General features: G+C 38.7%; 1 protein-coding gene across 1 annotated transcript; it reads right to left on the reverse strand.

The window, feature by feature from the left end:
• Positions 1-285: 285 nt before the first annotated feature.
• On the reverse strand, positions 286-16,106 carry alpi.2 (alkaline phosphatase, intestinal, tandem duplicate 2). The gene is made up of 11 exons (XM_036586580.1): positions 15,971-16,106; positions 15,324-15,440; positions 10,534-10,649; positions 9,632-9,806; positions 8,012-8,184; positions 6,181-6,306; positions 5,846-5,915; positions 4,393-4,527; positions 3,142-3,333; positions 2,803-2,919; positions 286-1,082 (listed from the first exon to the last, which is right to left on the reverse strand). Exons 1-11 carry the CDS (start codon positions 16,056-16,058, stop codon positions 802-804), a joined length of 1,590 nt encoding a protein of 529 aa, XP_036442473.1. The 5' UTR covers positions 16,059-16,106; the 3' UTR covers positions 286-801.
• Positions 16,107-17,114: the final 1,008 nt, after the last annotated feature.

Consider the following 17,114-nt stretch of genomic DNA (forward strand, 5'->3'; position numbering starts at 1 on the left):
TCGTGCACCTCTAGTCTGCAGCGTTAGAAATCTCGTTTGCAGTGGTGATACACACTGATCTTCTGCTTATCTGCATCTGAAATTACATACTTTTAAATATTATACCAAACTAGATCTCCATAATAATAATAATAATAATAATTATAATAATAATAATAATTATAATAATAATAATAATAATGTGATTAGTATGCAGTTTTCATCATGTATGAAATGTGTAATAACAGAGAGGAATAAAGGAAAGAGTTTACTGTAAGCCAACTGTATAAAAACAACAACAGTATATTAATTTATTGGTCAAGCTTTATTCTAATGTTGCTGTTTGGCGTCCTGTGATGGCTACATACAAAAAAAGCCAACTGTATCCAAAATATACAGCTTACAAATGCATAACTTAATCAGATTGAAATGATCAATGTGCATGTTTGGCCTTTTATTTGTATAATGTTTATTAACATCATAGAAATAACCAGCAGTGCGGTTTCCGCTGACGCTGTCTGGCGTCCTAAAGCCATTTTAATGTTGAAAATCAGGTGTTCTGAGTGCTAATGAACTTATTTAGTCCTCACAGAGGAATTCAGTGAAAATAAAAACAATATTTTAAATTGTTGAAGCTGGGAGACCATATGGGCTTCATTATCAGATATGATATTAATGGGTTAATAAGACAGGATCTGGACATAATGGAGCACAATGGCCCTCTATATAACATCATATCAGAAGTTATCCACATGGGCGTAATCTGAGTGGGAATAAGTGATAAATAGTGATAATGTGGGGTTGTTTCTGGTTCTGTTGGAGTTAGATGAGGTTAATAGTGGTCAGCAGAGTGAGCAGCAGCAGCGTCCCTGCGCTGAACTGGATGGACGAGGCGTGGTTCGGCTCTGGGGTCGGCTCCAGGCTGCAGTCGGTGTATGGGTCGATGCAGCCGGCGTACGCCATGGCGTGGGCGATGTAACTCTGCTCCTGCACTCCGTGGAACAGGTGGGACATCGGACCCTTCGCGAAAATAGCCACGTCCTCAGAACCGTGGGTCTCAGAGGAGAGAGGAACAGCAGACTGCTGCTTATAATTAGTCGCACCTGAGATAGAGAGAGAGAGTGAGAAAGAAAGATGGGTGACAGAGATGGAAGGAGGAAGAGAGTAGAGTGAATAAGAGAGAGAGGAGCGAGAGAGAAAGGAAGCAAGTGGGAGAACAGAGAGTGAGAAAGAAAAAATAGAGGAGATGGAGAGCAAAAGAGAAGAGAGAGCCAAACAATGTATTAGAGACAATAGGAAAGAAGGAGGAAAGATGAGAGATGGAAAAGAGAAAGGAGAGGGAGGATACAAAGGAGGAAGAGAGTAGAGGGGGAGGAAAAGAAGGAGAGAAAGTGGGGGCGAAAGAAAGACATGAGGGAGAAAGAGGGAAAGAAAGAAAGCGAGAGTGAGAAAAAAATAGGGGAGACAGAGCAAGAGGGAAAAGAAATGACAGGTAGGAGATAGAAACAATGAGAAAGAAGGGGGGAGAGAGAGGAAGAGGGGGCGAGAGGAGAGTGAGAGAAAAAATAGAGGCGATGGTGAAAGAAAGCAAAAGAGGAGAGAAATAAGGTAGAGAAAAGAAAGCAGAGATGAGAGACAAGGAGGAGATACAGAGAGATGAAGGAAGCAAGATTAGAGTAGAGAGAACAAAGGATAGAAAAGAGAGAAAGGGGGACAGAGACAGAAAAAGAGAAGGGGAAAAACAGAGGAGACAGTGAGTGAAAGTAAAAAAGAAGAGGAGAGAGATGAGACAGGAAAAGGAAAATCAGCAGAAAACCACAGCTTCCTCTGTTTTTCTAATATACTCTGTTCTTAATATCACATACTGAGTCAAATGATGCTGAGTCGTTTACTAAAGAACCGTCTTCGTATCTGTCTTCAGATCTGGGCTGCAGTTTTACGTTTAGAATTGCGTTTTTATTTGTTGTAATGTCTGACGCTTAGTCAAGTGCAGCTGCATTGAAAATTAGAGTTCTTTCTTTCTTTTTCTTCTTTTACCTGAGTGTGAAATGAAATGAATCATTTTATTGCGTTCATTCTCATGATTTAAACCTTGATTTGATTCACTGACACTTGTCTAAAAGCTGCAGGAGTAAATGCGTTTATTACATCAAGTGGCATCGTATCAAAAAGCGCTCCTTACAGTCTGAGAGTGACAGAAGATGAAAAGGTTTCCTCGCCTTTAAAACAACTTTCCATTCTTTTCTGCATTAACACTGATCACCACAAGGTGGCAGATGAACCCTCATGTCATTCATTGCAGAGCGAGCCTGTCAAGCTTGTTGCAATAGAAGAGCTCTTTTTGGTGCTGTATAGAACCCTTTTCAGAAAGGTTCTGTATAGAACCATGTACATTACATTCTCCATCAATCTAAAGAACCCTTTCATGATGCGTAGAACCCTTTAATCATGCAGAGGGTTCTTAGAGTGTTCATGGTTCTATATAGAACCATTTTCTTTACTAAAGAACCCTTGAAGAACCATCTTTATAGGTGTGTATGCAATGGAAGAACCATTTTTTTGTGCTATATAGAACTTTTTTCAAAGAGGTTCTGTATAGAAACCTATACAACACATTCTCAATCAATGTGAAGAACCCTTTCACCATGCAAAGAAGCCTTTATTTATAGTACGTTCTTAAAAAAGATGGTTCTTTAGTAAAGACAGTGGTTCTATATAGAACCATGAACACTCAACGGACCCTTTCATGCCGCACTTGAATCACATTGTTAGATTTTCTCTTTCAACACTCAGCTGCTCTCCAGTCTGTAGGTCAGAACGTACTTGTGATGGTGAAGTTAATGTCCGGCCGCGTTCCGTTGACGATGGCGAATCCCGGTCCGTTCCCATAGAGAGCCGTGGTGTACGGTTTGAGATCGGTGCCGATTTTAGTGGACAGTCCTGCAGGACAAATAAATAAAACAATAAACCAGCTCAGATGATGTGGGACCTTCCATTTCAGCAGCAATAGCAACTTAGCCAAACATGCTAACATTGGTTAATAATGCATGATGTGATTCGCTAATGCTAACAGCTGTTCATCGCTATTTCTCTTTAGCATCTCTCGCATTTATGACTGAACCTCTCCTTTATTAAATTTTAATAAATGAATGTGTAGCCCACCTAAGACTGGGTTGCCCCTCGGCGAGCTGGACCCAAAGGAAAAGACGTGAGAGTGGTCAGCAGTGACCACAGACATGGTGTCCAGTTCACTGGTCAGTTCACCTGCCCTTGTGATGGCCCTGTCGAACTCCACAGCCTCGTACAGAGCCCGTTTGGCTTCACTGGCGTGGTGACCGTGATCAATTCTACCACTTACAGGGAGGCAAACACACACAGAGGCACCAGTTAAGAATATTATTACATTATTATATGCACTGTAATATATAAACATAAGATATTACACTTGGAATCATTATAGATTATTTTAAAATGACCAAGAAAGCTGTAAAACATCAAGAGCTAACACAATTAATGTACATGTACATATTATAACAAGTTCCAATAAAATGAATGTTAAAAAATAATGTTCTAACAAAATTGATATCAAGAATGTAGTTCGAATAAAATCAATATCAAACATAACATTTTAATTAAATTAATATCCCGAATGAAATTCTGAAACATTTTATATCAAGGAGGAGGTTATAGTAAAATTGATAGCTACAATGACATTCTAAGAAAATTAATATCTAAAATGAAATTTTAATAAACTGTATATCCAGAATGAATTTCTGAGAAAATTAATATCTAGAATGCCTCAAGAATGATCAAGTATTGAGGTGATGAACTAAAATAAATTTTTGTAAATAGTTAAATGCAGTTTTTTTATTATTCATAACGTCATAACTTCTTGTGTACATACCGACATTGTATAGTTTATTATTATTATTGTTATATATAATTGCAATAAAGGTATTAATATTAATAAAGTAATTCTAAACGCTTGAGCAGTACAGCAAATATCAGTGAACACAGTGTTTACACTTATCATCTTCAAACAGGTAGAACTCTTTGGGGCTTTTGCTGAGGATCTTTACTAATTTAATATGGATTTATAATAAAATTCATATAAAGCATAATGTTATAATAATATTAACTTCCAGACTTAACAATCGTGACAGATAACCTGGAAAATATAAATAGAAAAATTACAGTACGTTTATGATCACTGTACATTTTTCATTCAAATTAAATATTGAATAAAATATCTAAAAATGCCCTTTGGTGTTTAGTATAATATGACTATACATATCTAGCATGTATATGTTTATTATTGCATATAAAGAATTTTAAAATATTAATATTAATAAAGTAATTATGAACTTTTGAAGAGAAGAGTAAATAGCGTAGAGCACAGTGTTTTACACTTATCTTCTACAAACAGGTAGAACCCGTTTGGGTTTTTCCTGAGGATCTTAATGGCCTTCTCCACCATCTCCGTCAGGGAGGGGTCAGTGTCCGAGTTCCGGTCCAGCTCATACCGCGTATCCAACGGCTCAAACAGACCTGGAAGGATGAATGAATGAATGAATGAATGAATGAGAAGTTTCCAGGTTGTACAGTTCGGCCAGTTCTGATCCTAAAATCTGATTGGCTGAGCCGCGTTCAAAGCCTCTGTAAAATCCACAATATACCACAGCTCTGACCTCCTCACAGTGACTGAACTCTGTATCACTGCGCCACGGCATGAAAAACCCTTCTGCTGTTAATGGATTAATCTTTGACTCTAATGCTGCTAATATGGAGCACCGAGTGTACTGATGAAGTAAGAACTCGATTTTTGTTTAAACTGAGGGGCTGACAACTTATTTTCTTATCTAGAACTAGGCTGGTCAGCTCGCTAACAGGCTAAAAGATAGCAAACATGCTGAACAACTCCATCATTAATATCACAGGCTTGAATTAAAGGACTCACATTATGATTCACTGTAAAACAGCAGTATAAAAGTCTAAAGAATGTCACCTGAATGTCTCACACGCTTCAAATGTCCGTGTTCCAGTCAGAAGTCGCGTCAAACCCAGGCTGAATCCCAAACGGCTCCATACTCCCTAAATAGTGCGCTAGGGAAGTTTAGAAATTCCAGCTTCTACAGCCAAACAGTGACTACTTGTCGAGTGTGGATGTGTCTGAATCCCAAATGACCGATTATAGCTGTATTATTCACTGTTGGGTTGCAGGATCCAGTATTTAAACTCCTACATAGTGCACTATGTAGGGAGCAGGGAGCTGACTGAGATTCAGCCCCAGCGTGAGAAGAGCGGCGCCGCTGGATTGGTGCTAAATAAGACTCATGGTAATGATTTGGTGACCAAAAAGTGCTTATAAAACTAAGGTTTTTACATTAAACAGTGCTGTGTTATCGTATGTCCACTGTTGTATGAAAAAAGTTCATAATAACACCATGAATACAGGGATGGGCAACTGAATGTTCTCCTTATTAAGAGGTCCATGGTTGCTTGGCAACAATATCATACTCTAAAGGAACTACATTTTTTTGCCAGAATACTTGTTGTTGTTGATTATTATTAATAATAACAAATTATTTACTGACAAATTGTGTTATTTTTCATATTTTATGTTGGCCGCCGCTTTATAAAAGCAACCAGGCACTTGAGGCCGCGCATTACAGTGATTTTATCATGGGGAATGAGGTTTTACTTGCCTTCGTGTCGTGCCTAACAACACCTTTCACCGTGATAAAATCACAGTAACACAGCCTTTTATGGCTTATTGCTTAAATCTGTTCTAATGGTGAACGTCTGATGTTGAGATGCAACGGTTCTAAGGCTGAAGGCTCACTGTGATTGGAAAAAACAGTATTACCCATTAAATAGTCTGTGTCTGCTTCATCCACAGCGTCCAGCTGAGCTTTGTTCCACACATATTTGGCATTCTAGGAAAGCAGAAAGGTTTACAGGTGTTACTGGCCTTTTAAAGGAAAGATAAAGATTCACAATCAGACTGGGGTCAAAAAGTCAAAGGCTCTGGTCAGATAATTCAGTCATACAACTGATAAAAATGTATACAAATATTTAGATCAGTATGGATAAGCTACAGATGAGACTAAAGGCTAGAACAGAGAACATCAAGGCATTTGTGGGTTCCTCACATACACCGATGGAGATGAATGTAGAAAAAGAATTAAATGCCGAGCTCACGCTTCTGTTTTCAAGCCACACGTCGATGAGGTTGGTCTTGTCCTGTCGCTCTCCAGTCTCTGAAGGGTACTCAGGGTCAGGGGTGCCTTGAGGGAGCATATACTGCCTCCCCCCACCTAAAATAACCTGAAACAGCAGCACAGACAGGATTTATACTTTCACAAATAGCATTAGAGAGAATACAGAATACAGTAATTATGCTGGAAGTGTTTATATTTATCCTTAAGATCTTCTTATCAAATTCTCTGTGTCTGTATCTTTGTGATGATCCAGCTCAGAAATCCAGTTCAAACACTTCCTGAATCTGTAGAGTCGCCCTTTCCATTCCATCTTATCTCGAGATCATACGAGACTCACATCCGGAGTTATAAGCCTATGAAGAGGGGCTGAGATACACGTCATCTGCCTCTCACCGTGTGGAACTGGTGGATTGGTGTGTCCATCTACATTCTGTGCGAAACTGACCGATGGACACTCAGGAAATCACTAAGGACTGACCATCACGCCGGAAACCCTTCATTCTTCATTCAGTCCACATCGGAGACTCATGTGAAACGGCGTGCAGAGAGTTTACAGCTGCTGAAGCTGCTGCAGCGGTTTTGGAAAGTAGTGATGAAGATAACGGAGCGTTTAGATATGAAACACATGAGGGTCATGTGATATGAAGAGCCTTTAAAGGGAAGTTTATCCAAACGTGATCTGATCATCAAAAGCGCATGTTAATGTAAGGTGTAAACAGACCCTTAGATTTCTTCCTTAGTTTATTTTGCACTTTTTACACAACCTAACATTACTTGTCACCAACTTCTTCAACTCCGTGATAATTTTTTTCATCCAATATTTAACAACATACAGCTCAGCTGTCTGGTACTGCGTTGAATAACCTGTGTGAGACTGACTAGCATGGCCTACAGCTTCAACAATTAGCAAGCAAATCTTTTTCATCTGCAGCGAGTTTTTCTGACTGTTATCACATGATCTAAACATGGCATCGCCAAAGTGGGGACCTGCGGCCTGGTAAGATAAAATGGCTTAAAGAAGCCTGCAAAGTAATTTGAGTCTTCATCTCAAGTCTACATTGTGAAAGGAACCTAAAGACAATAACAAGTAACTTTTATTTATAATGTTTCGTTTTTTTATTGTAAAAATCGCTCATTGGTCCTTTAACTCCCACTGCTGCTGACCAGCATACCAGCATTCAGAACACAACATATGCTGGTTTTGCTGGTGCTGGTTTTTAGTCCATGTTTCTAGATAACAGTGAGTCATACAGTGTCAGAAACCACACAATCCAGAGTAATAGAGACACTGAACACCTCCACACAGTTTGAGGCAAGTTTGTGATTTAGCATAGCTAGTTGGTCACCAGCAACACCAGCATATCGCTGCTGTCGGAACAAAACCTCGTATCTCCATTTTTGTCATTTTTCAGTTTTTGACATAATTTGAAAATACCAGTTGTTGTTCGCATTGTATGTAAATTTCATGATGAATGAACCAAAAGAAACGGCCCAAAGTAAAGCAGGTTTTTTCCCTCTCCTGTAAAGTTACCATTTTGGAGATACGAGGTTTTGTTCCAACAACGGCGATATGTTGTGTTTTGGATGCTGGTATGCTGCTCAACCAGCTTGAGCATAACCGTTACCAGCTAAACCAGCACCTTAAACCAGTATAGACCAGCATGGAATTCATGCAGGGTAGGCATGCAGTTAGCATCATGCTAATTGGTGGGGTATAAGCTTTTATTCATAGCTACATTAGCCCTGTGACTCTGTGCTGAAGCTAAGGAATTTCAGACACCAAACAAACACATCTGGGTAAAAGGTCTCACGTTGATGTCAGTGTTGTGGACGAGTTGGTAGGCGATGTCTGTGCAGCCTTCATTCGCTGCGCTAGACGACAGTTTAGCATCGCTGTACCAGTCTCGCTCAGCGATGTGGGCGTAGTTTCCAGCAGGGGAGGCATGCTGGACTCTCGTGGTGGTCACAATGCCAACAGACTTCCCTGGAAAAAGTGGAGGGAGAAGTTTCAGGAGGCAGGTTCATGATGTTTGTCTGTTTTCTAATTGGTCTCTTCATCTGACTGTCTGAAGGGAATAAAAATCCAAACCTCATTCAGCTGTGATCACATCAGTGTTGTTGGAACAAAATGTTCATCAAAAATACCCATTTTTGACAATTTGAACTTTTTTTTTACAGAATTTAAAAATGCCAGCCAGCCTTTGTAACATGCTCAACTTTTATAGACAAGCTCCTAAATTACATGGAAAAAAAAAATCTTGTTCCTTTAATTTCCATTCAAAGTTAAGAATGTTTCTCTTCTTTCTGTAAATTTACTATACTGGACATGATTTCGTTCAGACAACGACAATATATGGATTATTCTACCAAACTGGTTCAAAGTCAGAATTGGAAGCACATTTTGGGCTTTTAACTGATTTGGACTTTAGACTAAAGTCGTTTTGCTTCGATTGACCCTGTACCTTAATTATAATTTAATTTTAAATAGAACTCAAAACGCAGCCAGTAAATGACCAGCAACACAGCTTTGAACAGCTGTCACACATAAAATCATTGTATTTGTCATTAAAACACTAAAAAGTTCTGAACTGCAGAAAATATGCTGATTCTTAATGTTCCACACTGATTTTCAGACTTTGGGACTCATTTACTTCAAAACAATGGGATCTAACTGCTCACCATGTGGCCATGAGGGACAGGGATGCAGCCTCACTTCCTGCTCTGAAATGCAGGGGCATGGCTAAAATAAGGCTCCACCTACAGACTAAAGCTGTGTGGGACAGCAATTTTTGGATTAACATTCTTTTTTTTTTATTAAACATGATGAATCTACATCTTTAACTTCAGTTTAAAAGAAGTCTAAAAGATATTAAAAAAAAGTAATTTGTTCACAAGTGTATACTTAGAAGTTAGTGTTTGGGACAGACTCCTCCCAATAGGAAGTACCCTATAAATGATGATTGTGTATATATTTAGCTTATTACTATCTCTATTAATACCTTGGGTTCAAATAGATCAGAACATAGTCTATGTAAATAACTAAAATTGTCATTATCTTATATGTATTTTGAATTTGTGTCAAACAAATTTACCCAGTTTCCCACCTTAGCAAAGACACGTTTGGTGTCTGAATGTTACTTTAGTAGTTTTAGCACTGGAGCTAATAAACTTTGAAATTTGGAGTTGAAAATGTAGAACTCCAATCATTATGTCACACACATTACTGTGCACCTCCTTAGAAGTTAATCTGTGAAATATTAATTTATTAATGTGTGGAAAAAAAGAAAAATAAAATAACCCTTTCTATGAGTTGTTTGAACACAAGGTGGCAGCAAATACCCTAAACCCTGTTTCAGGCTGAGTTTACTCCACATCTGAGAAAGCAGTGTCACAGCAGCTGTGTTGTCAGTAGACAGATGGTGGCGCTGTACCTGCGGCTTTGGCCCGGTGCAGGACTGAATAGACTTCGTGGCCCTTCTGTGTGCTGCACTGGGAGCGCCGGGCCGCCGCAGTGAGGCCCAAAGTGCCATAGTTTGCCTTCACGCCACACAGATACGCCGTCGCCGTGGCAGCGCTGTCCGGCATCTGCTGGTCCACATTGTAGGTCTGCATGGCAAAGGGGACAAAATAGAAGAAACATCAGGTAAATAAGTAGATTAACTCCTGAAACTCTAAAGAGAGTCCAAACAGCTCCTCACTCTCATAACTACAGAACTTACACATTAGTTTCATACCAGAAACTGAATAATTCATAGTGGATACTGAATAATTCATAGTAGATACTGAATAATTCAGAGTAGATACTGAATAATTCATAGTGGATACTGAATAATTCATAGTAGATACTGAATAATTCATAGTAGATACTGAATAATTCATAACAGATACTGAATAATTCAGAGTAGATACTAAATAATTTATAGTATAAACTAAATAATTCATGATGGAAACTGAATAATCCATAGTAGATATTGAATAATTCATAGTGGATACCGAATAATTCATATTAGATACTGAGTATTTTATAGTACATACTGAATACTTGACAGTAGATACTGAATCATTTACAGTAGATATTGAATAATTCATAGTATTATTGTCTGTATTGTAAATAATTCCTTTAGTTATTTTTGTATATTTTTTTTAAATAACCCTGAATTGTACCAAAATAACTAATCAAATTATAGAACAAGAAGTTTAATTTCATGATTGAAATTAATTGATTAATTGATTTAATAATTTCTTAAAAACTCATAGTTGAATTTTTGTGAGAACAGAGTTTCACATCCCTAAGCTAGCTGTCCTCAGGCTTCTGATGGACAGTGTAAAGCACCTTGGATAAAGCCAGATATGGGAATGTGTCCATGGTCAGCATGTTCTCCTCCCCAGGTTTTCCATCCAACTGACCCTTGAGAATCCGTGCGGCCGTCACAGTGCTGACGCCCATACCTACGGAACAGAGTTATGCAACTATCAGGAATAAAGATAATGTAGTTTATTGCGTATAATAGAGCGGGCAGTGCAGAGAAAACGCCATTAAAAGATTACAGTGGTCTGTAAAGTTAATGGACTCTAATCATATAGATTAACCATGACCAGCACATTTTTTTCTAACAAGGACCAAAGAACGTTCACCGGCACAAGTTATTCATTTTTCAGCGTCAAGAAAAATAAGTAGCAACTGTATATCTAACAGACAAACACACAGAGGCCTCAACAGCTAAACATAATTTCAGATTTTTCAGATTTCGGTGTGTCACTCCTTCAGCTTCCATTCTCTTCAGGAGCCTCACTTTCAGTTCCTCAAAGAATCTGCAGACACACCTCCAAAGTTCAGTCTGAGAAGCTGATGATTTGATGATTTTCTGAAGTGATCAAACACATTCAGTGGTGTTGAGGTCTGGACTCTGGGGTGGTCAGTCCATCGTTCAGCTTCTTTGTTTGATGTGTCCATCTCCTTTTCTCAGTGAGGTTCTTCTTGATCAGCTACACATCCTTTCAGACCCACAGCGCTGAGTCGTCTTCTCACAGTGGAAGGATGGACAGAAACACCTGTGGATGTTTTCAGATCTGAAGCAGCTTGATTTTCTCCTCTCTCTCAGAGATGAAAGCTTTAAGTGCTGTTTATCTGATGGGGGCAGTTTTGGGGTCGACCAGCTCTTCCAGGTGGTTGTTTCGAGACACATTTTCTCTGGAGCTTTTAATCAGATTTTGAAATCCAGCTTTGGACTTTCTCCTTCATTATGCAAGTGGATGATCTTATATCTAATCTAATCTCCTCACAAATATCTCATGAAAAATGAAAGACTTGTACTTAATGACCGTTTTGACAGAAAATTAGATATATGAAGTGGGGTCTCTGACTTTTGCACAGTAGCCTACTGTACACTTACACTCATGCACATTGCACATGCTACATCATTAAGTCTAAGGTTTGTCCTGTTTATCTAATCTAGTGTGTAAAACTGATAATAAGTGTGTGTTTAGGTTTCAGTCTAAAGACGATAATGTTAATCCATTCAGCAAAGCAAAATCAATAACAGAGTTTATAAACATGGATCAAAAGTCATTCTCATTTACTTGACCAGACAGAAAGCTGGCTTGGCTGCTCTGCTTGACTAGTTCAGTTTGTTTTTTATCTGCGCTGAGAAATTCCGTTCTGCTCCAGTACATTAGGGTGTTCCTCAGGGCTCTGTTCTTGGGCCGATTCTTTTTTTGTATTCATTTGCTGCCGCTTGGTCATATTATCCAGAAAATTTGGTTTAAATTTTAAATTCAATGCAGATGGTACCCAAATTTATGTTGCCATTCAATCTGCCCTCATTCTTCAGCTGTTCTTACATCCTGTCTTAATGAAGTGAAGTCGCAAATGCAGCATAATTTTCATAAATTAACTGGTTCTGAGTCTGAGCTTCTTTTATTCTTTTTCTAATAAAAAAGTAAACATCAGCCTTTCCTTTGCTCTACATTTGCAAGGAATCTTGTTGTCCCACCCGATAATCAACCTCAAGAATGTATAGAATATATTAGTTTTCTGATAAGCACAGCCCCCCACCCATCGTAACATTCAGAAAGTATACGATTTAAATTATACAAAAAATGTATTAAATAAGTGAACATAAATATACAAATAATGTAAAGTTGTCATAGCTAAATATATAAAATATAACTGTAATTAAATAAATAAATATTTAATGATAAGTCGACAGGGGCCTGAAACACATTCTGTTTTCTAAGTCACTAACGTTCTTGGAGAACGCAGGAGGAAGGAGAGCACTAAGACGAATCAGGGTTCTTCCAGGGCTTCATTTCCAAGACTCCCATTTATATACATACAAACTGACGACTTTACTCAGCTGTAAAATTAGCAGAGCATAAAGCCTCAACATGACAGAGGAAAGATCACCATATCTATGTAAACTTATCAGCTCACCCCAACCATGCAGCTAATCTTCTCCAGCTTAATAAAATACAACATATTTCTAATCTGTTGTGCAAATATCGGGGGTTGCTTGTCTTTCCATCTAACCAGAATTTGTCATCTGGCCACCAACGATAGGATAAAAGATACAAATGTAATTTGTCGTTATTTGAAGTAAGATTTTGTGTTACCACATCAGATAAAGCAGGAGAGGCTGATGGTTCTAATGATTCATTAGTAATGGTAGAAAGCATATCAAATACTGATTGCCAGAAATTAAATAGTTAAATAGATTTAAATAGAACCCATGTGTCAAACACAAGATCCGCTGGCCAAGTCAGGCCCATGGGACAATCCTACTCGGCCTGCAAAATTAGCCTGTTTCACCCTGAGATGCACTACAGTCCCCAGCATGCACTGCAACATAGAGTGCGTTTCAACCCCATTCCCCCAACAACAATCTCTGGGCCAGCGGTTACACAAAAAGGAAAAGATGCCTGGGATCTAATTCCAACAAATAGGCAATTGTAAAAAAAACTACCTAAAACAATTTATTTTTATTTAAAATTATTTTTTATCAGTAATTATTGCCTATTTTGCTGTTGCAGTTTTGGCATATTTTGAATAAACAAAATGTTGAGTAAAAATGAAATAAAGCCCCGGCCCACAGATCTGCTGAGATTTTTTAATAGGGCACTTTTAGTGGTAGAATGTGACACCCCTGGTTTAGAACAATCCCAGAACATGTGAATTAGAGTGACTTGGTTCTGCTTGCAATGGTCACATAGTGGGTCTATGTTGGTCCAGTGCAGTTGGTGAAAGATTTTAAACTGCATAACTGTTTGCTTCATACATATCGAGGATGAACGGATTTCACAAACATCTTTGATCTTGAATTGAGAAATTTCCATGTGAAGCTCTTTTCTTTCCTGCCAGATCTGTGAAAAAGTTACAGTACGTGCAGAATCCTGCAGACTGTGTTCACTCATACCTCTCCACGTCAACACATCACTCCTGTGCTTGTGAAATTACGTAGAATTCAGAACCATTGGCCAACTGCGTTTGCACACAGAGGAATTAGACCTCCGCATTTAACCCATCCGTGCAGTGAAAAACCTACATACATGCACACCAGTGAACACACACACTAGGGGGCAGTGAGCATATGTGCCCGGAGTGGTGGGCAGCCCTATCCACAGCCCAGGGAGCAATTGGGGTTTGGGTGCCTTGCTCAGGGGCACTTCAGTCACGTATTGTTGGCTGAGGCGATCGAACCAGCGACCTTCCGGTCACATGGCTGGTTCCCTAACCTCCACCCCACGACTGCCCCCATTGGCTTCCTGTTTGTGAACGTATTAGATACAAAATTCTGCAGTTCAGAATGTGGTGCTACAGTGTCTGTGTGATTCAATTCAGCCCTGCCTGCACTCTCACTCAGCACGTTCCCTCACCTTGACTTGCAGCAAACTTAAATCTAAGAGTGAGAGAGTGTTTTTAGTGAAGTGCTCCTCGGTTGATTACATAAGAAAAGCCCTCAATCTTGATTATTTAAAACACAATTGCACTTTGCACTATGAACTTATCATATTACATCAGCTTATTCAGATTTTGAGCTCAGATCCTTCTGAAGCCTGAGATCTCATCACTCTCTGTTTATTCATTCATTTATTTTATTTTATTAACACCTTAATAAGTCATGGGCCCCCAGCAGGCCCAAAGCTTTATTACACACTTCTATAATCTAAGAATAGCTCAGCCAGTTTGCACTGAAGTCCCTGTAGTTACTGAATAATAAGCTTTTGTAGGAAAATAAACCTGGATTGCTAAGAGGTTAACTGTGTTGTGCTGTGAGTGTTTGCAGCACTTTCGTTTTTAGCGTTAGCAGCAGTCGTCTGGGTCTGGTTTATATTTATTTGCCTTACTCATTTTATTTCCTGGATTATGTATATTTTATTACTGCTGCCTTTGTTTTGCTGCTTGTGTTAAATGTCTATGGTACAGCTTCATTTGCATCTTGGTTTGCTGTTATTTTATCCTGCAGCACTTTGAGTACTAGAATGTTATAAATATGTATTAGTATTATAAATGTTACAAATGTATTACTAGTATTATTACCGAAAGTCTAATTGAGACAGCTTATAACTGAAATAGCCAAACCTGCCCAGTCAAATTCAAAACAAAACCAGTTTCAAACTCAGGCACATTTATTCTAAGTGAATGAATATGCATCTGTATGTAAATGATCCATTAATAAGTTAAATTAGACACTGAATGATTACATCATGTACTTTCCTTCATTAATCCAGTCCTTCGATATAAAATCAGATGTAATGATTTCGCTAAACAACACCAGCACACCACCTCCAACATCCGATTTGAACAGCAACAACAAAATCAGTCAATTTATTTAATAATTTGGACACATTTAAGGGTTATTCATTTATTTAGTGTTTACATCTGCAGTGGTTTTACTGTTTGTATGTTGTATTTATTCGACTGTCTACCCAGATAAACGGTCTTAAACATTTATTCTCGCTGCTTAATGCGTTTGCACAGTCTTTGTCTACATAATGTCTTGAACTTTATGCTTCATGAAGAGACAAAGAACCTTTGTCACACCAATAAGGACTATTCATTAAAGATTACAGCCAGACTGAATTTACCTAAAGGACGGATTAAAGGCTTTACTCAAGCTTACGCACCGTCTCCCAGGAAGAGTATGAGGTTTTTAGCGCGGTGGACGTTTGGTTTCAGGGACAGAGCCGCAATCAGAGCATCCTTTCCTTTCACGTTCCAAAACCGTGGATCCTCTTCTTCCACTAAACACCAAAACACAACACAGTTTATGAATAAATACTCTTTATTAGCATAATTAACACTATTCAAATGAACACATTAACCCTGCACACGCTAAAGGTCTGTGTGTACATTTCAATTCTTTTAATTTCTCAGAAATACAGAATTTAAACATTAGTTTCATGGTAGATACGGAATAATTCATAGTAGTTACCAAATTATTCATAATAGATTCTGAATAATTCATAGTAGACACTGAATTATTCATAGTAGATACTGAATAATTCATAGTAGACACGGAATTATTCATAATAGATACTGAATAATTCATAGTAGACACTGAATTATTCATAGTAGACACTGAATAATTCATAGTACATAAATAATTCAAAGCAGATACTGAATAATTTACAGTAGTTGCTGAATAATTTATAGTAGAAACGGAATATTTGGTAATTCTGCCACATATTATTCAGTATCTGCTATTGATTATTTAGCATCAACTATTTTTTAATCCACAAATGAACATTTGAATATTTTTAAATAGACTTACCCGGGCCATCGGAGGAACAGCTGTTAATGAAAACATTACTGAAAAATAAAAGTAATAGTCCTGTTCTGAGGGAGGTTTGTGCAGCCATGGTGCAAACACCTGTACACAGGTAACACAGGCAACGTCAGCAGCGCAATACACACCTGTTTATAGCCACACTTCAGATCAAAGGTCATTGAAGATTCCCTCAGTGAGGACACGCTGCCTTATCACCACGTTTATCACCTACAAACTACATAATCACTCATTAATCACGCACACAAAAACAGCTCACACCACAGCACATGCAAACAGGCCTGACGGCCGCGCATGAAAAGCTTAGGCAATACATTCATTCATTTAGAATAAGAATGAGGAATGTTGTTTAGATACCAACCGGACACTCCATTAACACTGTCTATGGTCCTGGTCTGTGTCCTGACGTGGTGGTGGTGTGTTAGTGTGGGTTGCGCTGGTGTGTCCACTCACTGTCCACTCTATTAGACACTCCTACCTTGTCAGTCCACCTTGTAGATGTAAAGTCAGAGACGATAGCTCATCTGCTGCTGCACAGTTTGTGTTGGTCATCCTCTAGTCCTCCATCAGTGGTCACAGGACGCTGCCCACAGGACACTGTTGGCTGGATATTTTTGTTTGGTGGACTATTCTCAGTCCAGCAGTAACACTGAGGTGTTTAAAAACTCCAGCAGCACTGCTGCGTCTGATCCACTCAGACCAGCACAACACACACTAACACACCACCACCACGTCAGTGTTACTGCAGTGCTGAGAATGACCCACCACCCAAATAGTACCTGCTCTGTGAGGGTCCATGGGGGTCCTGACCACTGAAGAACAGGGCGACAAAGTATGCAGAGAAACAGATGGACTACAGTCTGTAACTGTAGAACTACAGAGTGAAACTATGTGGTCAGTGGAGCTGATAAGATGGACAGTGAGTGTAGAAATGAGGAGGTGGGCCAGTCAGTGTATAGCACCTTTTAAAAATATGTTTACAGAGACATTAAAAGCAAGCTAAATAGTTGTAACTGCTATCTGACTCAATTTGACTGGCTTCATAAATGACTGAATGCACATAAAAGAGCATATATAGATGAAATGAATGCATGTATTATCTGTGTAGAAGCTGTTTACTCTCTGCAGG

This window comes from Colossoma macropomum, unplaced genomic scaffold (assembly GCF_904425465.1).
Source record: "Colossoma macropomum unplaced genomic scaffold, Colossoma_macropomum, whole genome shotgun sequence".
Classification (NCBI taxonomy): Eukaryota; Metazoa; Chordata; class Actinopteri; order Characiformes; family Serrasalmidae; genus Colossoma; species Colossoma macropomum.